Source organism: Anomaloglossus baeobatrachus, chromosome 6 (genome assembly GCF_048569485.1).
Source record: "Anomaloglossus baeobatrachus isolate aAnoBae1 chromosome 6, aAnoBae1.hap1, whole genome shotgun sequence".
Lineage (NCBI taxonomy): Eukaryota > Metazoa > Chordata > Amphibia > Anura > Aromobatidae > Anomaloglossus > Anomaloglossus baeobatrachus.
In genome coordinates, this window is record NC_134358.1 from 252283988 (window position 1) to 252310458 (window position 26471).

At 48.1% G+C, this 26471-nt stretch overlaps 1 protein-coding gene across 1 annotated transcript in view; it reads left to right on the top strand.

Moving 5' to 3' along the window:
* The first annotated feature begins 5650 nt into the window (after positions 1 to 5650).
* SLC22A23 (solute carrier family 22 member 23) overlaps positions 5651 to 26471 on the top strand; it is a 152329-nt gene continuing 131508 nt past the window's right edge. The window contains exon 1 of the mRNA XM_075314798.1: positions 5651 to 6551. Within this exon, the coding sequence (XP_075170913.1) occupies positions 6042 to 6551 (510 nt within the window). The 5' untranslated portion in view covers positions 5651 to 6041. The remainder of the gene's footprint in view (positions 6552 to 26471) is intronic.

Consider the following 26471-nt stretch of genomic DNA (forward strand, 5'->3'; position numbering starts at 1 on the left):
TAGTTTGCACAATACATAGCCCTATAAATAAAGGTACGTAATGCCACTGTTAGTCTGGGCACTACATAGTACTTTAGATATGGAATTCCACTGTAAGTTTGGGCATATAAATATAGGTACGGTATAACACTTATTTTGGGCCCTACAAGATATAGGTACTGTATGGCACTGTTAATCTGGACACTACATAGCCCTATAGATATAGGTAGTATATGGCACTGATAGTTTGGATACTAAATGACATTTCTTGACAACTATATGACAGACATAGGCACGTCTGTAGTCTGAGCCCCATTGATACAGGCACTTCTGTAGCCTGAGCCCCATTGATACGGGCACTTCTGTAGCCTGAGCCCCATTGATAAGGGCACGTCTGTAGCCTGAGCCCCATTGATACTGCCACTTCTGTAGCCTGAGCCCCGTTGATACGGGCACTTTTGTAGTCTAAACCCCATTGATACGGGCACGTCTATAGCCTGAGCCCCAGGGATACGGGCACTTCTGTAGCCTGAGCCCCATTGATACCGGCACTTCTGTAGCCTGAGCCCCATTGATAAGGGCACTTCTGTAGCCTGAGCCCCATTGATAAGGGCACTTCTGTAGCCTGAGCCCCAGTGATACGGGCACTTCTGTAGCCTGAGCCCCATTGATAAGGGCACTTCTGTAGCCTGAGCCCCATTGATAAGGGCACTTCTGTAGCCTGAGCCTCAGTGATACGGGCACTTCTGTAGCCTGAGCCCCAGTGATACGGGCACGTCTGTAGCCTGAGCCCCAGTGATACGGGCACGTCTGTAGCCTGAGCCCCATTGATACGGGCACGTCTGTAGCCTGAGCCCCATTGATACGGGCACGTCTGTAGCCTGAGCCCCAGTGATACGGGCACGTCTGTAGCCTGAGCCCCATTGATACGGGCACTTCTGTAGCCTGAGCCCCAGTGATACGGGCACGTCTGTAGCCTGAGCCCCAGTGATACGGGCACGTCTGTAGCCTGAGCCCCAGTGATACGGGCACTTCTGTAGCCTGAGCCTCATTGATACGGACACTTCTGTAGCCTGAGCCCCAGTGATACGGGCACTTCTGTAGCCTGAGCCCCAGTGATACGGGCACTTCTGTAGCCTGAGCCCCAGTGATACGGGCACTTCTGTAGCCTGAGCCCCAGTGATACGGGCACTTCTGTAGCCTGAGCCCCAGTGATACGGGCACTTCTGTAGCCTGAGCCTCATTGATACGGGCACTTCAGTAGCCTGAGCCCCATTGATACGGGCACTTCAGTAGCCTGAGCCCCATTGATACGGGCACTTCAGTAGCCTGAGCCCCAGTGATACAGGCATTTCTGTAGCCTGAGCCCCAGTGATACGGGCGCTTCTGTAGCCTGAGCCCCAGTGATACGGGCGCTTCTGTAGCCTGAGCCCCAGTGATACGGGCGCTTCTGTAGCCTGAGCCCCAGTGATACGGGCGCTTCTGTAGCCTGAGCCCCAGTGATACGGGCGCTTCTGTAGCCTGAGCCCCAGTGATACGGGCGCTTCTGTAGCCTGAGCCCCAGTGATACGGGCGCTTCTGTAGCCTGAGCCCCAGTGATACGGGCGCTTCTGTAGCCTGAGCCCCAGTGATACGGGCGCTTCTGTAGCCTGAGCCCCAGTGATACGGGCGCTTCTGTAGCCTGAGCCCCAGTGATACGGGCGCTTCTGTAGCCTGAGCCCCAGTGATACGGGCGCTTCTGTAGCCTGAGCCCCAGTGATACGGGCGCTTCTGTAGCCTGAGCCCCAGTGATACGGGCGCTTCTGTAGCCTGAGCCCCAGTGATACGGGCGCTTCTGTAGCCTGAGCCCCAGTGATACGGGCGCTTCTGTAGCCTGAGCCCCAGTGATACGGGCGCTTCTGTAGCCTGAGCCCCAGTGATACGGGCGCTTCTGTAGCCTGAGCCCCAGTGATACGGGCGCTTCTGTAGCCTGAGCCCCAGTGATACGGGCGCTTCTGTAGCCTGAGCCCCAGTGATACGGGCGCTTCAGTAGCCTGAGCCCCAGTGATACGGGCGCTTCAGTAGCCTGAGCCCCAGTGATACGGGCACTTCTGTAGCCTGAGCCCCAGTGATACGGGCACTTCTGTAGCCTGAGCCCCAGTGATACGGGCACTTCTGTAGCCTGAGCCCCATTGATACGTGCACTTCTGTAGCCTGAGCCCCAGTGATACGGGCGCTTCTGTAGCCTGAGCCCCAGTGATACGGGCGCTTCTGTAGCCTGAGCCCCAGTGATACGGGCGCTTCTGTAGCCTGAGCCCCAGTGATACGGGCGCTTCTGTAGTCTGAGCCCCAGTGATACGGGCGCTTCTGTAGCCTGAGCCCCATTGATACGGGCACTTCTGTAGCCTGAGCCCCATTGATACGGGCGCTTCTGTAGCCTGAGCCCCAGTGATACGGGCGCTTCTGTAGCCTGAGCCCCAGTGATACGGGCGTTTCTGTAGCCTGAGCCCCAGTGATACGGGCGCTTCTGTAGCCTGAGCCCCAGTGATACGGGCGCTTCTGTAGCCTGAGCCCCATTGAAAGGGGCACTTCTGTAGCCTGAGCCCCATTGATACAGGCGCTTCTGTAGTCTGAGCCCCAGTGATACGGGCACTTCTGTAGCCTGAGCCCCATTGATACGAGCACTTCTGTAGCCTGAGCCCCATTGATACAGGCGCTTCTGTAGTCTGAGCCCCAGTGATACGGGCGCTTCTGTAGTCTGAGCCCCATTGATACGGGCGCTTCTGTAGCCTGAGCCCCAGTGATACGGGCACTTCTGTAGCCTGAGCCCCATTGATAAGGGCGCTTCTGTAGCCTGAGCCCCAGTGATACGGGCGCTTCTGTAGCCTGAGCCCCAGTGATACCGGCACTTCTGTAGCCTGAGCCCCAGTGATACGGGCACTTCTGTAGCCTGAGCCCCAGTGATACGGGCACTTCTGTAGCCTGAGCCCCAGTGATACGGGCGCTTCTGTAGCCTGAGCCCCAGTGATACGGGCACTTCTGTAGCCTGAGCCCCAGTGATACGGGCACTTCTGTAGCCTGAGCCCCAGTGATACGGGCGCTTCTGTAGCCTGAGCCCCAGTGATACGGGCGCTTCTGTAGCCTGAGCCCCATTGATACGGGCACTTCTGTAGCCTGAGCCCCAGTGATACGGGCACTTCTGTAGCCTGAGCCCCAGTGATACGGGCACTTCTGTAGCCTGAGCCCCAGTGATACGGGCACTTCTGTAGCCTGAGCCCCAGTGATACGGGCGCTTCTGTAGCCTGAGCCCCAGTGATACGGGCACTTCTGTAGCCTGAGCCCCAGTGATACGGGCACTTCTGTAGCCTGAGCCCCATTGATACGTGCACTTCTGTAGCCTGAGCCCCAGTGATACGGGCGCTTCTGTAGCCTGAGCCCCAGTGATACGGGCGCTTCTGTAGCCTGAGCCCCAGTGATACGGGCGCTTCTGTAGCCTGAGCCCCAGTGATACGGGCGCTTCTGTAGCCTGAGCCCCAGTGATACGGGCGCTTCTGTAGCCTGAGCCCCAGTGATACGGGCGCTTCTGTAGCCTGAGCCCCAGTGATACGGGCGCTTCTGTAGCCTGAGCCCCAGTGATACGGGCGCTTCTGTAGCCTGAGCCCCAGTGATACGGGCGCTTCTGTAGCCTGAGCCCCAGTGATACGGGCGCTTCTGTAGCCTGAGCCCCAGTGATACGGGCGCTTCTGTAGCCTGAGCCCCAGTGATACGGGCGCTTCTGTAGCCTGAGCCCCAGTGATACGGGCGCTTCTGTAGCCTGAGCCCCAGTGATACGGGCGCTTCTGTAGCCTGAGCCCCAGTGATACGGGCGCTTCTGTAGCCTGAGCCCCAGTGATACGGGCGCTTCTGTAGCCTGAGCCCCAGTGATACGGGCGCTTCTGTAGCCTGAGCCCCAGTGATACGGGCGCTTCTGTAGCCTGAGCCCCAGTGATACGGGCGCTTCTGTAGCCTGAGCCCCAGTGATACGGGCGCTTCTGTAGCCTGAGCCCCAGTGATACGGGCGCTTCTGTAGCCTGAGCCCCAGTGATACGGGCGCTTCTGTAGCCTGAGCCCCAGTGATACGGGCGCTTCAGTAGCCTGAGCCCCAGTGATACGGGCGCTTCAGTAGCCTGAGCCCCAGTGATACGGGCACTTCTGTAGCCTGAGCCCCAGTGATACGGGCACTTCTGTAGCCTGAGCCCCAGTGATACGGGCACTTCTGTAGCCTGAGCCCCAGTGATACGGGCACTTCTGTAGCCTGAGCCCCATTGATACGTGCACTTCTGTAGCCTGAGCCCCAGTGATACGGGCGCTTCTGTAGCCTGAGCCCCAGTGATACGGGCGCTTCTGTAGCCTGAGCCCCAGTGATACGGGCGCTTCTGTAGTCTGAGCCCCAGTGATACGGGCGCTTCTGTAGCCTGAGCCCCATTGATACGGGCACTTCTGTAGCCTGAGCCCCATTGATACGGGCGCTTCTGTAGCCTGAGCCCCAGTGATACGGGCGCTTCTGTAGCCTGAGCCCCAGTGATACGGGCGCTTCTGTAGCCTGAGCCCCAGTGATACGGGCGCTTCTGTAGCCTGAGCCCCAGTGATACGGGCGCTTCTGTAGCCTGAGCCCCATTGAAAGGGGCACTTCTGTAGCCTGAGCCCCATTGATACAGGCGCTTCTGTAGTCTGAGCCCCAGTGATACGGGCACTTCTGTAGTCTGAGCCCCAGTGATACGGGCACTTCTGTAGCCTGAGCCCCATTGATACGAGCACTTCTGTAGCCTGAGCCCCATTGATACAGGCGCTTCTGTAGTCTGAGCCCCAGTGATACGGGCACTTCTGTAGTCTGAGCCCCATTGATACGGGCGCTTCTGTAGCCTGAGCCCCAGTGATACGGGCACTTCTGTAGCCTGAGCCCCATTGATAAGGGCGCTTCTGTAGCCTGAGCCCCAGTGATACGGGCGCTTCTGTAGCCTGAGCCCCAGTGATACCGGCACTTCTGTAGCCTGAGCCCCAGTGATACGGGCACTTCTGTAGCCTGAGCCCCAGTGATACGGGCACTTCTGTAGCCTGAGCCCCAGTGATACGGGCGCTTCTGTAGCCTGAGCCCCAGTGATACGGGCACTTCTGTAGCCTGAGCCCCAGTGATACGGGCACTTCTGTAGCCTGAGCCCCAGTGATACGGGCGCTTCTGTAGCCTGAGCCCCAGTGATACGGGCGCTTCTGTAGCCTGAGCCCCATTGATACGGGCACTTCTGTAGCCTGAGCCCCAGTGATACGGGCACTTCTGTAGCCTGAGCCCCAGTGATACGGGCACTTCTGTAGCCTGAGCCCCAGTGATACGGGCACTTCTGTAGCCTGAGCCCCAGTGATACGGGCGCTTCTGTAGCCTGAGCCCCAGTGATACGGGCGCTTCTGTAGCCTGAGCCCCAGTGATACGGGCGCTTCTGTAGCCTGAGCCCCAGTGATACGGGCACTTCTGTAGCCTGAGCCCCATTGATACGGGCACTTCTGTAGCCTGAGCCCCAGTCATAAGGGCACTCTCCAATGCACGGACCCCTATATTCCCCGGTACTGTGGCCGTGCACCCGCCGCTACCTGCTGCTCCCGGGGGAGGGCTGCCCGGAGCCGGCGCTGCAGGTTGGCTTTTGTGGATACTTCCGGGGGGCGGTAATTAGGGAAGGAGAGGGAAGAGCTGTCAGTAATGCGGAGGCTCCGGCAGCGCTGACTGGACCGGTCGGATGATACACGTTGTCTCCCGGGAGGAGGGCTGCATTGTGTGCGCTGCCTCCGGGCTCCCGGCTGTGTGTGTCCTGTGCAGTCCCAGCCTGAGGACGACGCCACATTTTCTGCGGATCACGTGTGTCCAGGCGGCTATTCCCGGATCCTTGCCTGGTGGCGGCGCCCGGTGCTGGGCAGGACTGGGCACTGCAGGAGGCGGTGAGCTCTAATACCTGCTGAGCAGTCCCCACCTGGCAGAGCGGCGCCGGGCTATGTGCTACTGACCGCAGGTGATGGTCGCATGCGGCCGCTGACTGCCCCGGGAAGGAGGCGGCATCATGGCCACAGACCGAGACCCTGAATCCGGTTGGATGAGACGACCGGAGGCCGAGGAGAATGGCTCGGTGCTGCCGGCCTCCTGCACGGCGGTGCCCCCCTCTGAAGAGCTGTCTGCAGCCCCCGCATCCCCGGCACACACCGGCTCCCGGTGCAGCCACCTGCTGCTGGACTATGACGGCACCGTGCTGCCCTTCCTGGGCGGACTGGGCTCCTTCCAGCGGCGGCTGGTGCTGCTCACCTGGATCCCCGCGCTGTTTCTCGCCTTCAGCCAGTTCTCGGACTTCTTCATGTTGGACCAACCTGACAAGTGGTGCAAGACGAACGGCAGCCTGCCCGGCAAGAGGAGCCCGCCGCACCTGGGCAATGCCAGCTCCCCTGCCCCCGAGCTGATGCTGCCCACCACCGCCTCCCCGGGCACCGGCATCGTGCCCCCCCATAACGATTCATGCCTGTGCCATGAGTGGTCCTACCAGATCCACGCCGGACTCGTCCAGAACGTGGTCAGCAAGGTAAGGAAGGCGCAGATGTGTGAGCGATGCGACATTTGTCTGGAGTGAGCCCTGTGGCCTGTCAGTCTTCCCGCTGATCGCTGGCCTCGTATTTAGCTACAAATTCAGAAATGCAACAAATGGATCAGGTTATTTGCACCATGGTTATTAGCAGCCACTTCCTACAACTGATATGACTGTAGGGTACCCATGGGGTCCTCTGTCAGTGTGCTCCAGCTTCTGTGTTCACTACTAGGATGTGCAGAGAGGTGCCAGTACATAGAGAGATCTACTGGCGCTCACCAGATCCTAGGGAGATCTACTGGCGCTCTCCAGGTCACCAGATCTTAGGGAGATCTCCTGGCGCTCTCCAGGTCACCAGATCTTAGGGAGATCTCCTGGCGCTCTCCAGGTCACCAGATCCTAGGGAGATCTCCTGGCGCTCTCCAGGTCACCAGATCCTAGGGAGATCTCCTGGCGCTCTCCAGGTGACCGGCTCCTAGGGAGATCTCCTGGCGCTCTCCGGGTCACCAGCGCCTAGGGAGATCTCCTGGCGCTCTCCGGGTCACCAGCGCCTAGGGAGATCTCCTGGCGCTCTCCAGGTGACCAGCGCCTAGGGAGATCTCCTGGCGCTCTCCAGGTGACCAGCTCCTAGGGAGATCTCCTGGCGCTCTCCAGGTGACCAGCTCCTGGGGAGATCTCCTGGCGCTCTCCAGGTGACCAGCTCCTGGGGAGATCTCCTGGCGCTCTCCAGGTGACCAGCTCCTAGGGAGATCTCCTGGCGCTCTCCAGGTGACCAGCTCCTAGGGAGATCTCCTGGCGCTCTCCAGGTGACCAGCTCCTGGGGAGATCTCCTGGCGCTCTCCAGGTGACCAGCTCCTGGGGAGATCTCCTGGCGCTCTCCAGGTGACCAGCTCCTGGGGAGATCTCCTGGCGCTCTCCAGGTGACCAGCTCCTGGGGAGATCTCCTGGCGCTCTCCAGGTGACCGGCTCCTAGGGAGATCTCCTGGCGCTCTCCAGGTGACCAGCTCCTGGGGAGATCTCCTGGGACAATCCAACTTGCGGTGAGACCTCCTGGCCCAATTTCCCTTATACAGTGTCATACGAAGAAACCTAGGGACTTTCTGACTTTGCAATTTGATAGTTTGTATATACAGAAATTGTCACTCTTGATTCCCAAAGTCCTGATTGTCAGGGCTGCTCATTAGTGGTACAGGAGGATGTTATAATTTGTCATTCAGTATGTTAGCCCCCGGAAAGATGGCTGATGGCCTGAGGATGTCTGCAGCCGTATGCTGTATGGTACCAAGAAGCCTTGTTGAGTAGGATAATGGCAGGATTTCTATATAATGGGGGTGCCTGTGGATAGAATTGATATATGGACCCTATGAGCGAGCACTGCTGCTGGCGGCTAATTACTCCTAAAAGTGCCAGTTTAATGACTGCGTGACCGCATATGTGATGGAAAGTAAACTACTCCAGGTACGTGGATGGATCACATGCAGATACTTAGTTTTTCCCTATATAATATAATAACATAACTCAGTAGTCCTATAATCTAATATTTCTACCATGTAATATACTGCTTATGGGAATATTTCCTTTATTTCTAACCTTTTCGCTGTATTGTCTGGTCTCCTGTTCCTTTTTAGCTTGACCTTTTGAATGAATTAAATAGATGCTTCCCTTGAGTTTTGCAGGAAAACAATTCATCATGGAGCAGCTCGATTTAAGGACTGCTTGAGAACAACATTTAGACTGAAGCAGTGATCACTTAGCAGTTAACCTTCTATGTATAGTCAAACGGCTTCAGATTCTGGAAATCAGTAATTAGTTAACAAGTTTACGTCCGTTCTACAGTGGGTATGGAAAGTATTCAGACCCCTCTACATTTTTCACTTTGTTTCATTGCAGCCATTTGGTAAATTTAAAAAAGTGCCTTTTTCATATTAATGTACACTCTGCACCCCATCTTGACAGAAAAAAACAAATGTAGAAATTTTTGCAAATTTATTAAACAAGAAAAACTGAAATATCACGTGGTCATAAGTATTCAGACCCTTTGCTCAGTATTGAGTAGAAGCACACTTTTGAGCTAGTACAGCCATGAGTTTTCTTGGGAATGATGCAACAAGTTTTTCACACCTGGATTTGGGGGTCCTTTGCCATTCTTTCTTGCAGATCCTCTCCAGTTCCGTCAGGTTGGATGGTGAACGTTGGTGGACAGCCATTTTCAGGTCTCTCCAGAGATGCTCAATTGGGTTTAGGTCAGGGCTCTGGCTGGTCCAGTCAAGAATGGCCACAGAGTTGTTTTGAAGCCACTCCTTTGTTATTTTAGCTGTGTGCTTAGGGTCATTGTCTTGTTGGAAGGTGAACCTTTGGCCAAGTCTGACGTCCAGAGCACTTTGGAAGAGGTTTTCTTCCAGGATATCTCTGTACTTGGCCGCATTCATCTTTCCTTCGATTGCAACCAGTCATCCTGTTCCTGCAGCTGAAAAACACCTCAATAGCATGATGCTGCCACCACCATGTTTCCCTGTTGGGATTCTACTGGGCAGGTGATGAGCAGTGCCTGGTTTTATCCACATACCGCTTAGAATTATCACCAAAAAGTTCTATCTTCGTCTCACCAGACCAGAGGATCTTATTTCCCATAGTCTGGGAGACCTTCATGTGTGTTTTGTTTTTCTTTTTGCAAACTCTATGTGGGCTTTCATATGTCTTGCACTGAGGAGAGGCTTCCGTTGGGCCACTCTGCCATAAAGGCCCGACTGGTGGAGGGCTGCAATGATAGTTGACTTTGTGCAACTTTCTCCCATCTCCCTACTGCATCTCTGGAGCTCAGCCACAGTGATCTTGGGGTTCTTCTTTACCTCTCTCGCCAAGGCTCTTCTAGTTTGGCAGGATGGCTGGACGGCCAGGTCTAGGAAGAGTTCTGGTGGTCTCAAACTTCTTCCATTTATGGATTATGGAGGCTACCGTGTTCTTAGGAACCTTACGTACTGCAGAAATTATTTTGTAACCTTGACCATATCTGTGTCTTGCCACAATTCTGTCTATGAGCTTCTTGTGCAGTTCTTTTGACCTCATGATTCTCATTTGGTCTGGCATGCACTCTGAGGTCTTCTATAGACAGGTGTGTGCCTTTCCAAATCAAGTCCTATCAGTTTAATAAAACACAGCTGGACTCCAATGAAGGAGTAGAACCATCTCAAGGAGGATCACAAGGAAATGTGACTTAAATATGAGTGTCTGAGCAAAGGGTCTGAATACTTATGACCATGTGATATTTCAGGTTTTCTTGTTTAATAAATGTGGAAAAATTTCTACATTTCGGGGTTTTTTTTTCTGTCAAGATGGGGTACAGAGTGTACGTTACTGAGAAAAGAAATTAACTTTTTTGAATTTACCAAATGGCTGCAATGAAACAGAGTGAAACATGTGAAGGGGTGTGAATACTTTCTATACCCACTGTACTACAACCTGTAGTATACACTACATACATGCATACATCATGTAGTATGAGTGTCCACCCATATCCTGTCTATAGCCATTAACTTGAGAACGGCGGCAGCTATAGGCATAGAAGTTGTGTCTAGGTATAGGAAAGTAGCCATGCGCTACCACCTATAGCGCCACCTGGTAGAAAACAACGGAGTTAGCATTTTTATCTTGAAAACGGAACGAGAGAGAGAAAAAAAGTGAATTAAAAAATTGTAGGGGATCATCAATTCAATATGGATCGAAACCTTGCATACAGAAATGCTATGATATGACACCCATGACACCCCCCCCCCCCCACAAAAAAAAAAAATTATTGAATGTTGGTCACGCATATGGCGCTCATTTAACTTTGATGCTCACCGTCAGCTGCAATGCACATCTGGACTCTGGACAGCATACTTGTTACGTCACCGCCGGAGTCTGCTCCAGCAACTTCTGCTCCGATCGCCAGGCGACGCCGTGTTCCTGCCGTGGATGGTGCTGGTGATGGGAGAGGAGTCGATGCCAGCGGCACCGGTGGGCGCAGGCTCCGATCATCCACTGGGCTGGGTTATCTTGGGATCTGCAGTATCGCTGGCTGACTGTGGGTGGCGTGCGTCTTCCACCTAAAGTTGCCAGCGTTCAGCTACAGCCATTGGGAAGACACCACACCCGTCTTATTCCCCCTCCTGTCACATGATACCTGCCAGAGATAGTTCTGATTTCCTGGCTCCTGGTCCGCCCTATTCTGTTTAGTGATTCCTGTGTGCTGACTTCTGCGTGTTTTCTGACTACCCTTCTGCCTGCTGCTTTTGTACTTCGCTGCCCGATCCGGATTTGACCTCTGCTACGTTTTCTGATTACGTCATTGTCTGCCAATTCTGTCCTTGTTCTGCTATTCCTGGTTTGACCCTGCCTGAAGACTACTCTCATCGGACTGCAGCCTTCCACAGGTAGTGATCTCCAGGGCCCTGTTTAAGTCCAAATCCCTGTATAGGGTTTAAAGGGTTTCAGGGTTCTGGGGGTCCTGCTTGGTGAGTGGCTTCCCTCTAGTCTGTCCATTACATCCCCCTGAGTCTGTTGATTCAGGCAGGCGTTACAAGACTGTATCTTGCTGCACGTTGTGCAATATTGTAGGTGACACGTTTGCACAAGCATCTGTGATATGTCGTCATAGATCCTGCAATGTTGGTGGAGGGGTCGCATACACCTGCTGCTTGAGGTGACCGCACAGAAAGAACTCCAATGGGGTCGGGTCAGGTGAGCGTGGAGGCCACTCCATGCAGCCACCATACCCAATGACTTGTAGGAAGGTCTCCATGAGGTCTCGCTTCACGTCCGCAGCCTTGTGAGTTTTACACATTCTAATCACAGCATTTCTGTATGCAAGGTGTCGATTCTTATTGAATTGATGATGCCCTACAACTTTGTAATTTTTTTTTCTCTATCTCGTTCTGTTTTCAAGATAAAAATGCTAACTCCGTTGTTTTCCACCAGGTGGCGCTATAGGTGGTTTCATTGCGTAGCGCATGGCTACTTTACTATACCTAGAACCCACTTCTATGCCTATAGCTGCCGCCGTTCTCAAGTTAATGGCGGAGCACAGGATATGGGTGGACACACTATATATACGACGTTGTCATTTTCTTATTTAATAGGAATGTCCATGTTCAGATTTCCTATTTTTACATACTTAGGCTCTCCACATTGGAGTGATGACAGATTACCAAGTGGAGGTACATATGTCTCAGAATACATGTGGGCGTTAAAGGGTTATTTCTATGTCATTATGCAATGGCCATTACTTTATTGTCTAATTTATGGGATTGCAACTCGTTCTATGAAAGAAGGGTCACTTCAGACTCCTTTCTTGGGATTGATGGGGGTCTCAAAACTTAGGCAAACTGACTTACCTAGCAATGTGCTATCACTCAGTGATGGAGAATACACTTCAAAGGAACCTTCAAAGTCCCAAAATCTGGACAGCAGGAATCAGAGCCTGGCTGCATAATTTAAAAACCTAGTTTGAAGAGCCAGCCATCGACAATGGGGAGAGACTTGACTAGTCCGGTCCCACCCATCCCTGCTCTAGTTGATTGACAGGTCCTTCCCTGCAACACTGCAGCTTTTCACATTGTCTCTGAAGCACAGCAGTGTTCTAGAGTAAGAGCTCTTTCACTCTTCCATCATCATCGGTCCGATCTCCGGTCACAATGCACGGACTGGCCGCGTGTCTTCAGAGTGTGACAGCCTCGGATATTTCTATGAGGCTATCACACTCAGACACGCTGTCAGTCCATGCCTTGCGATCCTTTGATGATGGCCATCTGGAGCCTTAAACTTACCTGGCTGCAGTCACTCAGACAGGTTCTCATTCACATAACCCACTTTTTTCAGCAGCTCGAATTGAGTGACAGATTCCCATTAACTTACTCTAATTCACCTCTTTGAAGAAGATATCTGATCATTTTTTTTTTTGTTCTTTTCCTCCAAAATCCAGCTAAGCTGCAGTCGCTGATCTTAGATCGCTGTGTCCTAATGGAGCAGACAGGGCAGCCAAGCGCTGACGCTGAGTAACGTGCAGGTAGCCATTAGGGGCTTAAACGAAGCCAACATCTTGTCATTCACTTTATGATATCCGCTGTAAGAATTTTTGGATCAGTCGCTCGGAGGTTCAGCACTTTAATGATGCATTTAACTTTCCGCTACCAAGGTTTAGTATTTCTATTTAAGATTCCATTAGCTTTTAAAATCAAAATATGTCTCTTCTGAATAATAAGGCCCTGTTCAGTCTTGTCACATGTGACACTGATTACTGTGTGGATTCCACGCTGAACTCCTCATCAAACCCGACAATAATCTGCGTGCTAGACATGTGAAAGGGTCTCCGCAATCCCCAATTAAGTGCAATAATTCCACTGTAAGTGTCCAAGGTCTAGCTCTATTGATTGACAAGGAGGCCAGTCCTGCAGATCTTCTGCTTATTCACAGCTTAGATCATTTGTGCTATATTCTTTTAATTTTTGAATTAATGTTACAGTCCTTATGTGTTCCTCTATGTAATTTTTAATGTTCATCATCAATTGCCACTTTTTAATTACAACATTTTTGCACAAATTTAATCCCAGCCCCCGTAACGATTTTTTTTTTTTTGGGACTACTGACATTTTTGCTGATATCATGCTACGCTTTAGCGGGACATGTGAATTTTTGCACTCAAAAATGACAATAAAAGTTAGAGCATTTTATACCTTATGCAAAATTCTTCAATCACATGCTCCATTTTAGAAGTATTAAGTGCAAAGAAACATCAAAAATGCAAATGATGAAGCAGACCCATAGTGTCACACGGAGATTTACAAACTTTGACAACTGTCATGGTGGCCTTGGGATCTGTTCAGACTACAGATTCTGACACTCCGCCTGATAACGTCTCTGGTGTCTGTGATCAACGCAGGCAGACTTGGGTGTCGACCTGCAGAGTTTTAGTTCATAAGCAGGCTACCAAGAGTTAATCTGTGCTAGTTAGTCTCCTTTGATCACATGTCGTGAGGGGCCAATTGCATTTGCTGCCCTCCTATATGTGCTGGCTAGATCCTTCATATGCCAGCTATATTTTATCTTGGCTGGTCTGGTGAGGTTTTATGATCCAGAGTATCTGATAATTGTGGTACTTATTGCTTAGTCTCTCTCCGTTTCATTGAAGCAGAAATGCCATCTGCGATTAAACCTCCTCTTTGGGACAGGCAAAATAGCAAGTTCTTCCACTCCCTTATGAAAATGCCAGGAATTAAATCCTCAGCTTGTAATTTTTTTTAGTCACGGTTAAAGTTGAGCGGATAGTGAAAAGAGAGAGAGAGAGAGATATCGGACCCGGAACGGACGCTGAAACCGCGCGGATTCGGATTTTTACAGTTCGGGTCCGCTCAACACTAGTCACGGAAAATGGGTGATTAGGCAATTCCTTCAATTCAGCCACCTGTGTCCATTGACCTTCATTTAATGTTACTTGAGGGTTCACCATATCTATAAGAAATAATTTTAGTTCAAGGAATCGCTCAGTCATTAAATAAGTGCTGCCTCACCGAGTGGCTTGATCAAAAATTGCCCCTTTCCCAGCACGTCTCTTCAAGATGGAATCAATTTTAGGGGTTCTGCGGCAATAACCAACTTCCTCACTTTTCCAATTAGATTTCCAGCATGTCCGCCAAGTTTCACACATCCGGCTTTTCGCCGTTTTGGTGGATGTGGCGCAGTACAGTGGCAGCGCCGCAACTTCCGGGTCACATGCTTCAGTCACATGACAGCATATGACCGGTGTTTGTCGCGCTGCCACTGTACTGTATACACTGTACTGGAGTGCGCCGCATCCGCCAAACCAGCGAAAAGCCGGGTATGTGAAACCGGGGTCCCTCTTGCAGACTATCTTATTGCCATCTGCAGCGTGTGCACAACACAGCGCATGCAGGGTGGATAAAAATCTTGATTTTTTTAAAAAAATAAAAAAAATCAGATTTTTTTGATTTAAATCAGATTTTTTTGATTTAAATCATTTGATTTAAATCAGATTTTTTAATCAAGTTGTACACAAGCAAAACTTTGTCTTTTTGCAAATCTAATTGTTTTACACAAATAAAAATATTAAAACAGTTGATTATGAAACCTAATAATTTTTATTTGCACTATTAAACACTCAGAATTGAACTACAGAGAGTTAAGCTGGGTTCACACTAAACGACAGCGACAACGACGTCGCTGTTACGTCACCATTTTCGGTGACGTAACAGCGACCTTGTAAGTCGCTGTTATGATCGCTGCTTAGCTGTCAAACACAGCAGAAGCAGCGATCATAACGTCGCTGTTCTACATGTGCAGAGAGCAGGGAGCCGCGCTTAGCGCTGGCTCCTTGCTCTCCTAGGTACAGTACACATCGGGTTAATTAACCCGATGTGTGCTGCAGCTACATGTCACAGTGCAGAGAGCAGGGAGCCGCGCACACTGCTTAGCGCTGGCTCCTTGCTCTCCTTGCTACAGTATACATCGGGTTAATTACCCGATGCGTACTGCAGCCACATGTCACAGTGCAGGAGCCGGCACTGGCAGCAAGAGCGGAGGCTGGTAACCAGCGTAAACATCGGGTAACCAGGGAAAGGTCTTCCCTTGGTTACCCGATGTTTACCCTGGTTACAGCTTACCGCAGCTGCCAGTGCCGGCTCCTGCTCGCTTCATTTCGTCGCTCTCTCGCTGTCACACACAGCGATGTGTGTGTCACAGCGGGAGAGTGACGACCAAAAAATGAAGCTGGACATTCAGCAACGACCGGCGACCTCACAGCAGGGGCCAGGTCGTTGCTGGATGTCACACACAGCGACAGCGACGGGACGTCGCTGCAACGTCACATAAAATGGTGACGTAGCAGCGACGTCGTTGTCGTTGTCGCTGTGTGTGACACCAGCTTAAGTACTTTTTAACAATAGCCTATCTCTAACGTTTGAAGTAAGCAAACATCTTCAGTGAATACATCAGTCCTTTAAGCCTACTGTTTATTTAGGACTTTTAATAGGAAAACCAGTTGTCCTGCTTTAGCAGTTCCTAAGCGGTTTCGGACTGTTGTGTGCACAAAACCAAATGAAGAAAACAATCTCTCTACTCCTGCGGATGAAGCCGATGCAGTCAGTAGCTGAGTAGCTAGATTTATTATCTTTGCTGGAAGAACAAGTGATTGCGACTTCCACCAGTCCAGTGGTTTTAGTTCATTAACGACGTTATCTGCAAACATGTATTTTTGAAATGGTGCAGATTCACACTTCAATTTCAGCACAGTTGCCACAATGTCATGGTTAGTATTGGCGAGCCACTCCATTGCAGAGTTGATTTCCGCCTAATTTTTTCCCTCTGTAGATGGGATGCAAGATATTGGCTAAATAGTGTACTTCTTTTAATGCTTGGTCCTTGCGGTGCTGTATTGCAACCTTTACATTGTTTGAGAGGTTCAAGAGATCTAGAGAACCTTCTAAATCTTTCCAAACCTCTGTGGCATCAGCTATGGTTGCAGTATCTTTCTGCATAAGAAGCTGTGGGGGTTCATTGACATTAGTTGTATCACTATCAACATCTTCATTTCCCTTCTGGTTGCAGTTTTCATAATGTGATTTCAAACGGCAAACAAGTCCTTGGATATCCTTTTGACAGTATTTGCACTTTGCTCTTGCACCTTTCTTTCCAAGATCTGCTGCTGGCATCTCAACAAAATGAACCCAAATAGGGTCTCTCTTAAGGTCCAGTCACACTAAGCAACTTACCAGCGATCCCAACAACGATAGGGATCGCTGGTAAGTTGCTAGGAGGTTGCTGGTGAGATGTCACACTGCGACGCTCCAGCGATCCCACCAGCAACCTGACCTGGCAGGGATCGCTGGAGCGTGGCTACACAAGTTGCTGGTGAGCTCACCAGCAACCAGTGACAAGCCCCCAGCGCCGCGTGGAAGCTGCTGCGCTTGGTAACTAAGGTAAATATCGGGTAACCAACCCGATATTTACCTTGGTTACCACCGCACGGAGCTACACGTGCAGAGAGCAGGGAGCAGCGCACACTGAGCACTGGCTCCCTGCTCTCCTAGTTACAGCACACATCGGGTTAATTAACCCGATGTGTCCTGCAGCTACATGTGCACAGAGCAGGGAGCAGCGCACACTGCTTAGCGCTGGCTCCTTGCTCTCCTAGTTACAGCACACATCGGGTTAATTACCCGATGTGTGCTGCAGCTAAATGTGCACAGAGCAGGGAGCAGCGCACACTGCTTAGCGCTGGCTCCTTGCTCTCCTAGTTACAGCACACATCGGGTTAATTAACCCGATGTGTCCTGCAGCTACATGTGCACACAGCAGGAGCCGGCAGCACAGGCAGTGAGAGAGGCGGAGGCTGGTATCAAAGGTAAATATCGGGTAACGAAGGACAGGGCTTCTTGGTTACCCGATGTTTACATTGGTTACCAGCCTCCACAGAAGCCGGCTCCTGCTGCCTGCACATTTAGTTGTTGCTCTGTCGCTGTCACACACAGCGATCTGTGCTGCACAGCAGGACAGCAACAACTAAAAAATGGCCCAGGACATTCAGCAACAACCAGCGACCTCACAGCAGGGGCCAGGTTGTTGCTGGATGTCACACACAGCAACATCGCTAGCAACGTCACAAAAGTTGTTCGTTAGCAGCGATGTTGCTAGCGATGTTGCTTAGTGTGACGGGGCCTTTACGACCTGCTGCCATGGCAGGCTCACACAGATCACTTATGAAGTTTGATTGTTACTACAGCCTGAACCAAGTACTGCTGACTATCCAACAAGTTTGGGCATGTCAACTGAATGCAGGGAAAAAGAAACTAAACCAAAACTGAAACCAAGCTAGAAGTGTGGAATTAAAGGGGCAGTATGAACAAAATGTGGAGGCTATTAATAGTTTATACAATTAAGACATGCTGCTTTTAAACACCTACCTATTGCCATATAGTAAAACAAAAAAGATTTTTACTTACTTTGGGGTCCCCCCCTCACCCTGGCGTTAGATCGTTGCCCCTAGTTTCGTCCGTGTAACTATGGGCGCACATGCACACTGCTCTCACTTCTCATTTTAATCGTGATTTATATTAAAAAAAAAACCTTTTGATTTAAATCAGTGATTTAAATCATGATTAAAATCATGATTTAAATCGATCCGATTTAAATAGAAAAAAATCTTTTGATTTAAATCGTGATTTAAATCATGATTTAAATCGGCGTGATTTAAATCAATCCACCCTGAGCGCATGTGATGAATATAAAAGTGTTTTGAAGCAGCTTCAACAAGATCATCCAATCCTAAAGTATCATTCTGCTGTTCTTCTGTTGTAATATGTTTGTGCCTCAGTTACATGAACAACGCTGTGGCTCCATCTCACACATACTAAATCCTAAATTTTCTTCCAGCTGTTGTTCATTACTCTCATTCATCAGTTTAATTGTACTTATCAAGTTTGAAGCATTGTTCGTTACAATGGCAAGAACCTGTTCTTTTTTAAGTTCGTAGTCTTGCAGAACTTTTTCCACTAAGGCCTGGAGAAACTGGCCGATGTGATGAGCTTTAGTATCTTTTACTGCCAGTGACTTGGTAACAATTTTTCTTGTTATAAACATATCGAACATTGATGGCAAAATAATTCAGTGAAATGCAGTGACTCTGGCACCCAGCAAAGGCAATGGGTGAAAAGATTGGACATTCAGACAGCGTTTTGTGAGGATCCTCACAAAGAATGAGCATGTCAGTTTGTGGCGTTTTTCTAATCTGCTTTTGCTATTGAAAACATTATTTATGAGCTCAAAAACTTTTCAGGTGATGCAGTTTTATAAAAAGCTGATCTACTTTTGCAGCTGACAAACATATCCTGAAAAAACGCAGCTAAAATGCAATGTTTGAATATAGCCCTAGATCAGGAATAGAACAGCCATTTATAGGACATTTCATAACTTTCCCAAATTCCTATCAAAAAATATTCAGCACATTCTGCATTGCACTACTGTCCCTAATTTATTATAGATTTTAGGAGTCTGAGTCGGTGCATTTTATACCGACTCCGACTTCACCAAAATGAGCTCCGACTCCACGACTCCGACTCCACAGCCCTGGTCGGAGGTAGTTCGCATATTTGAGATGGATAGATCTAACTCTCTCTCTCGTTCAATCTCTCACAAAAGTGAGTACACAGCTAACACTTTTTTGTAAATATTTTATATCTTTTCTTAGGACAACAATGAAGATACGACACTTTGCTAGAATGTAAAGTAGTCAGTGTCCAGCTTGTATAAAAGTGTAAATTTGTTATGCCCTCTGAAAAAAAAGTATTGCTCTACTAAAGGTGATAAACAAGAAAGTCCGCAAACAGTTTGCTGAAGACAAGCAGACTAAAGCGGGCTTTGCACACTACGACATCGCAAACCGATGCTGCGATGCCGAGCGCGATAGTCCCCACCCCCGTCGCAGCTGCGATATCATTGTGATAGCTGCCGTAGCGAACATTATCGCTACAGCAGCTTCACATGCACTCACCTGCCGTGCGACGTCGCTGTGGCCGGCGAACCGCCTCCTTATTAAGGGGGCGGGTCGTGCAGCATCACTGCGACGTCACACGGCAGGCGGCCAATAGGAGCGGAGGGGCGGAGATGAGCGGGATGTAAACATCCCGCTCACCTCCGTCCTTCCGCATAGTCGACGGGGACCGCGGTGACGCAGGTAGGAGCTGTTCCTCGCTCCTGCGACTTCACACACAGCGATGTGTGCTGCCGCAGGAGCGAGGAACAACATCGGACCGTCGCGCCAGCGTAATTATGGAATTCGCCGACGCTACACCAATGATACGATTACGACGCTTTTGCGCTCGTTAATCTTATCATCTAGGATTTACACACTACGATGTCGAGAGCGACGCAGTAAGTGCGTCACTTTCGACATGACCTCACGGACATGGCACCTGCGATGTCGTAGTGTGCAAAGTACCCTTTAGGATATGGATTACTTGAACCATGTCCTGTGATCTGATAAGACCAAGATAAACGTATTTGGTTCAAATAGTGTCAAGTGTGGGTGGCGGCAACCAGGTGAGGAGTACAAAGTCAGGGGTGTCTTGCCTACAGTTAAGCATGGTGGTGGGAGCGTCATGGTTTGGGGCTGCATGAGTGTTGCCGGCTGGGGGAAATACAGTTCATTGAGGTAACCATGAATGCCAACCTGTACTGTAACATACTGAAGCAGAGCATGATCACCTACCTTCAAAAACTGGGCTGCAAGGTATTATTCCAACATGACTATGACCCCAAACACACCTCCAAGACAACCGCTGCCTTACTAAAGAAACTGAGGGTAAAGGTGTTGGACTCGCCAAGCATATCTTCAGACCTAAACCCTATTGAGCATCTGTGGGGCATTCTGACATGGAAAGTGGAGAAGCGCGAGATCTCTAACATCTACCAGCTCCATGATGTTCTAATGGAGGAGTGGAAGAGGATCCAGTGGCTCCTGTGAAGCTCTAGTGAACTCCATGCCCATGAGAGTTGGGTCAATGCTTTAAAATAATGGTGGCCCCACAAAATATTGATGCTTTGCCATTTTCACTTAGTGGTGTACTCACTCTTGTTGTCAGCGGTTTAGACATTAATGGCTGTGTGCTGAGTTATTTAGAGGACACCAAATCGGCACTTTATACAAGCTGTACACTGACTACTTTGCATTGTAGTCATATCTTCAGTGTTATCCCGTGAAGAGATATAAAATATTTACAAAAATGTTGAGGGGTGTACTTACTTTTGTGATATACTGTGTCCGTGTATATGTGTGTGTGTATGTGTTTAAATAAATATATTTATCAGTGGGGAAAAAAAAAAAAATCTGACGGTACTCCATGCTGTCCATTTTACAGGACTGTTTGAGATTAGATCCTGAAAAAACTCCTTTTTTGTTTTTTTTGTTTTTTTCTCCCTCCCAAGCAAAACTGATGAAATGCTAATCATACTCTGATAGGCCGCGCTCACACTAGCGTTTAACACAGAAGAGTGCAATCTGATAAATCATGGAATAATATGAGACAGTGTCCATCTCAGTTTTGTTTCGCTTTTTTCCATCATACCAATTCGGCCTCAGAAAAAAAATGACAGCATGCTAAGTTTGGCAGCAGGCTTCACATCACACACCTATAGAAGTCTATGGGTGTGTGTGAAACATCGAACTGCACTCGGATTACACCGAAGTGCAGTGCGATATATGCAGAGACAGGCCGGGGAGAAGATGGAGGGATTAATCTCTCCTCACCTGAGAGCCGATCATGGATCAGATCGCACCTGAATGACACTTTGCTCCCGGTTGCAGCAGAGCCTGAGCCGAGTGTCATTAGCCTATCGCATCCGATACACTCATGTCGGATGCCATACACTAGTGGGAGCGAGGAACTGTCAAACTGACCACTCTTGATTAAACACTGATCAAACATGGACCAATTTTTGCTTATGATACAAATCGAAGTCTGAATGAGCTCTCAGGGTCAGAAAACCCTATGAAAAGGCAGCTGTTTGAAATTATCAAAGTGTATATGGTATTAAAGCCCCCCAAAAATTAGAGATTGACCCATGAGGGCAGGCGTGGTGCCTACTGATCTTGTGCCACTGTTGAGATCATTGAGGGTTGCTTAAAAGCTAATGATTTTAGTTTTTCAGGAAGGCGCACATCTCAGTGATACCCATAATCTGCATTACCATAAACCGTCGCCCATCTTGGTTGAACTGTTGGTAAGTGAAAGACCGAAGAATAAACTTTTAAGAAGTTTGTTTTTTCCATTCCATCAGCAGAGCAAAAAAAGGGATTTCAAAGGCAATGGCCCCTGATGGGCCTCACTGACTTGTTTTTGGTTCCATCATGGTGCCCAACTACCAATTTTTGAGGAGGCTTCATAACACAACCTTCACCGTCGATGTGACCTGAGCCTTATGGGTGATCTGCTGTCATGTTCTGTCTTGTCATCACCACGCCCTTGTCTTTCTTGTTCTTTTCCTCTGTTCTTTTCGTTGTCTCTTCTTCCTCTTGTTCAGTGCTTACTCATGACATTTCTCTTTATATATGTAACAGAATATTTCCCATCGCTCTCTGAGAAGTGATGATGCCATGTTTGGCAGCGGCTGAAGGCACAGTGACTGACTACAGTTGGCATCAGTAATGAACAGATTTGTGTAGAAGCCTCATATATGTAAATTTGCTCATTTGTTGCCGTTGACTCGTAGCTTTGGTCCTCTCGGGGGAAGGAAGCGTTTGATTTCTAAGCCAAGTAAAAAGCAAAATTATAAATTTACTTTGTGCAATGTTGTTGCACTTGAAACAATTTCTCCCTTCTAATTTAAAAAGTAAAATTAGGCATTCTGTCTTCATCATAGTTCCATATGGTGTAATGTAGTTTCTGCATCTAGGCTATACAAGGTATGTGCTGTGTGCCTGTAAGCTGTTTAGGGAACCTGTCACGTCCTCAAACACTATTAACCTGCAGATATGGGGTTAATCTGCAGACTAATAGAGTTCCAACGGTGGCCAGCTGCTGCACTGAAAGCCCACTTACCAGGAGGGAATAATGTTTATCCCTCCCGGCAGCCTTCCGCTTTCAGTCATAGAGGCGTGGCTGGAGCAGCTTCAGTCACTGCTCAGTATACAGTGAGTGGCGGCTGTAACCACACCCTGAAAGCTGGCTTTGCAGTGCATCAGTACCGAGCCGGCTGTCAGTCAGCACCAGTGACTTCCATTATACTAATATATTACTCAAATTGAGCACTTTCAGAGCGTCTGACCTGCATTGAAGTACTCACCCATCTCTACTTATAAGAAATCTTTCATCTCTGCCCCTCAAGAATGAATGACTCTGCTATGTAGCACAATCCGTACTGTATTCACACACATGTAGACTTAAGGGCTGAAATACTTCTCTGGCTCATTGTCTGCACAAAGCCTACCTTGTTGATTTGCATTCCGAGAAGTGTCGTCTTTAGATCAGGTATTTTACCGTAATCTACTGACTGAATGCTATTTACTGGTAACTATAGTGACCATCGTGCCCTAAAGGTATATAGGCTGTAATTAGTAACCGGAAATAATCCAAAGTCTACTCAACTTTTTATGTGACATATCAATATATAAATTTTTTTTTTTCACCACTTATAAAATCCTTTTACCACAGTTATTTGTCATAAAATCCCAACTTGCACTAGATCTATTTACATTTTTCAGTTTGTATATTTGCCAGATTGGGCCTTATGGATAAAACCCATTCTTGCCCCTTTGAACCAATAACATCACTGCTTTCATTTTAAAGGCCACTTCACACATAACGAGATTGCTAACGACATCGTTGCTACATCACATTTTCTGTGACAACGTTTTCACCAGTGATCTCGTTCTGTTTTGACACATACCAACGATCCGCCCCCTGCTGTGAGATCGTTGGTGGTTGCTGAATGTCCTGGGCCATTTTTGGCTCGTTGGAGTCCTGCAGGATGGATCTGTATGTTTGACACCTACCAATGATCTCGTTAACGACCTAGATGAGAACTTAAATTGTGACACATAGGCGTGTAGTTGCGTCACCTTTTCCGCGTCCCCCCCGCTGCATCGTTACTAAAGTCGTTGGGAAAATGACTGTGTGACATCTCACCAACGACTTAACAACGATCCGGAAACTGTGACATAGTAACGATCTCCTTCACTACCTCGTTATGTGTGACTGGACCTTTAACACTAGAAGTCCCAGACATTTCGAGCTCCCCCCATTCCAAAGGTAGAAATGTTAAATGACCCCTCTCTGGGACTTCTAGTGTTAAGGTCCTGCGATTGGTTACTGTAGCTGACACCTCCAATTCTTGTCTGCACGGGCTGTGATGTATGAGGGGCCCAATCATTGTATTTTTCTGGTGAATGATATGCATACTGCTATTTAATGAGCGTGCATTCTCCTAATGGCTCATCTTGTCATTTAGATATTTCATTGTGTAAACTTCTATATTACTTATTAGTCTTCAGCTTACTCCTTGGTGTATTACCCCTCAGGTCTTTGACATCACACACCTACAACTATGTGACCTTTGGCAGCTTCAAAAGTATATTATTCGTTACGTCAGTTTTCATATGTATAAAGCTTGGAATTTAATCTTGTTTTCTCCCACTAAAATCTTTTTTTTCCTCTTCTTCAAGCTTTTATTTACTAGCCCTAATGCCATAGGAGTATTGTCTGTCTGTCACTTGCTGTGCCCTCTCATTTGTTTTCCAAAAAAAAGAAGAGGCTTTGTAAACCCCTTTTGTGTTCTCGGGGTTGTTCAATGTGCTTTGAAGCCTCCTTATTGAAAGTATTTTCTCTATATCTGGTTTCAATTCATAAATCACTTCAACTGGGACAGTTGCTTTACACAGGGGTGTAGGGCTCTGCATATTGGTACCAATCTGTATAGTTATACCTGCTTTGCTAAACTATATGCACCCCATAGCAGGAATGCTGCTGATTTGCAGGTAGAAAATCCACTGCGTGTTACCGTAGATTCAAGGTGGATGACATTCTACTAAAATCCACAGCAGTAATTATCCTAACATTCAGATTTCCGCTAAAGATGTTATATTATGCTGCAGAATCATACTTTTTTCTTTTTTAAGGTCTTAGAAATAGGTAAATACAGCCTCACAATAACACATGATAGATTTAAATTAAACCGTGCAATTATTTATGAAAAACTAGGTTAAAAAGCAGTAGTATGTGCAAAATTAAGTACATCCTTATTGTTTTCATAGAAACTTAGAGGGCAAGTAGAAGTCAGGTGCTGATAATCAAATGCACTTGATTACCACCATCGCGTCCGACGCTGGATTTCGGCACAGTGCACATGACCCTGGAGTTTTGGTTATGTGCACTATGAAGCCGGGTGTACGCGTCCTGGCTTCAAACTGAAGTAGTGCGCATGATCGAACTCCGGGGTCATGCGCACTGAGCCGAAATCCAGTGTTGGACGTGATGGCGGCTGAGAAGTGAGTGAGATCTCCTCTGACTACACATTAATTAGCATGTTAGCACACCCACAGGGGCTAATGAATGTGCTAATGAAGCCAACTAGCAAGGGGAAGTAACGCCCAGGGGACTAGTCCCCTCGCTCATTAGCATACAATAAAATATCTTTAGAAATACCTTTTTCTAAAGATCTCTTTATCTATGCTAGTGTATACAGGGATAGTTAGCCAGGGATTAGCAATATGCACCCAGAACTGCTCGTAGTTCTGGGTGCATATTGGACCTGACAGGTTCCCTTTAACAGAATGCCAAAGAGGAAAGACGTCAATTATTTAAGAGACGCAATTATGGTTAGGATTTTAAAATGAGGAAGTTTATTCACAAATGAAAAGTGTTCAAAACAGTTGATAATCCTCTCAGAAGTGAACATCTGTCCCAACAAATTCACCCAAAGAGCAGACTGGGCAATGCTCAAAGAAATGCAAAAATCGAAGAGCTATGGCTCTGACTCTAAAGGCCTCAGTTAAATGTTCATGTCAGTAATAGAAAAACTTCTCCAGAATGTCCAAGGCAGGTGTAGTTATTGAATTACAAGTGTATTGTGCCATATACGCAATGTGACGTTTCAAGCTAATAGAGGTCTAGCTTGATAAAGACCTCAATGAGGTCAAAACATCGCTTTATGTATATTGCACAATAAATTTTGTACTTCATATCCTACACCCGCCTTGGACACTGTTGATTTGTTTGTAGATGATGTGTATCACCTAGAATCTTTTTATTTTGGTCGGTCTGACTTTGCATACTGCCTTTGTGAGTCCTGCCAATCACCCTTCTTGCATCTACTATTAGGAAAAGGTTGCCAGGAAAAAGCCTCTTGTTTCTAAAAAGAGAGTGGCTACAGTTTGCAAAGTTGCTTCTAAACAATAGAGAAGACCTCTCGAGTAGTGATAAGTGAGCACTACCATGCTCTGTATGCGAAACAAGCAGGTTGGATGCTCGGATGGGTTCCACTCTTGGACCAAGTATAATGGAAGTCAATGAGAAACTCGACCATTTTTTGGGAAGATCTTCTAGAAAAGTGCTAGTTTCCCATTGAATTCCATTATACTCCGGGCTCGAGTCAACGACTACTCTGGAACATTGTCCTTTACACAAACAAGACCAAAGTGGACTTGTTTGGCCATAATGCTCTGTGCCTTGTTTGTGTAGATCTGCTCTGTTTGGTTTTAAGCAAACACTTCGTACCAACTATCAATAATGTGATGAAGGGTTGATGATTTGGACTCTTACTGTGGCCATAGTACCATGAGTAGTTCTGTATCCCAAAGTATTGTAGAGTCAATGGTGAGGTCTATTATCTATAACTTTAACTTTGGCCGAAACTGAGTCATGCAACAGGAGAATGATCCCAAACACAGAAACAAATCTACATCAGAATAGTTGACAAAAAAGAAAGAATAAAGGTATTAAACTGCAGCAAAGTCCAGCCCCCAACCCATTTGAAATGCTGTAAGTGGGGGGGATGGAGCGAGGTGGAGGAGTTTGGTGGGACATTAACGAGGTCCTGTCACAAGTTGCCCAGTTTTTGCTCTTCTATTATTTTAGCTGTCCCTTGAGAATTGTTTTTCTTTTATATAAACCAATGCCCACAAACCTCAATGAACTTAAGCAATATTATAAAGAAAAGTGGGCCAGAATTGCCCCACAACAAAGTGTGGGACTGATCGTCGCATAGAAATGACTTCGTTATTGCTACTAAAGGTGGCTTTACAAGCTATTAAAGAAGTGGTTCACCCATATTTATTATTTGCTAGATCGATATTATGTTGAGAAACTATGTTTTCTCTCAAATACCTTATGTTGGCAATAGTGCCTGTGAGCGACGCTATTGCAGTCCGCCCTTCCC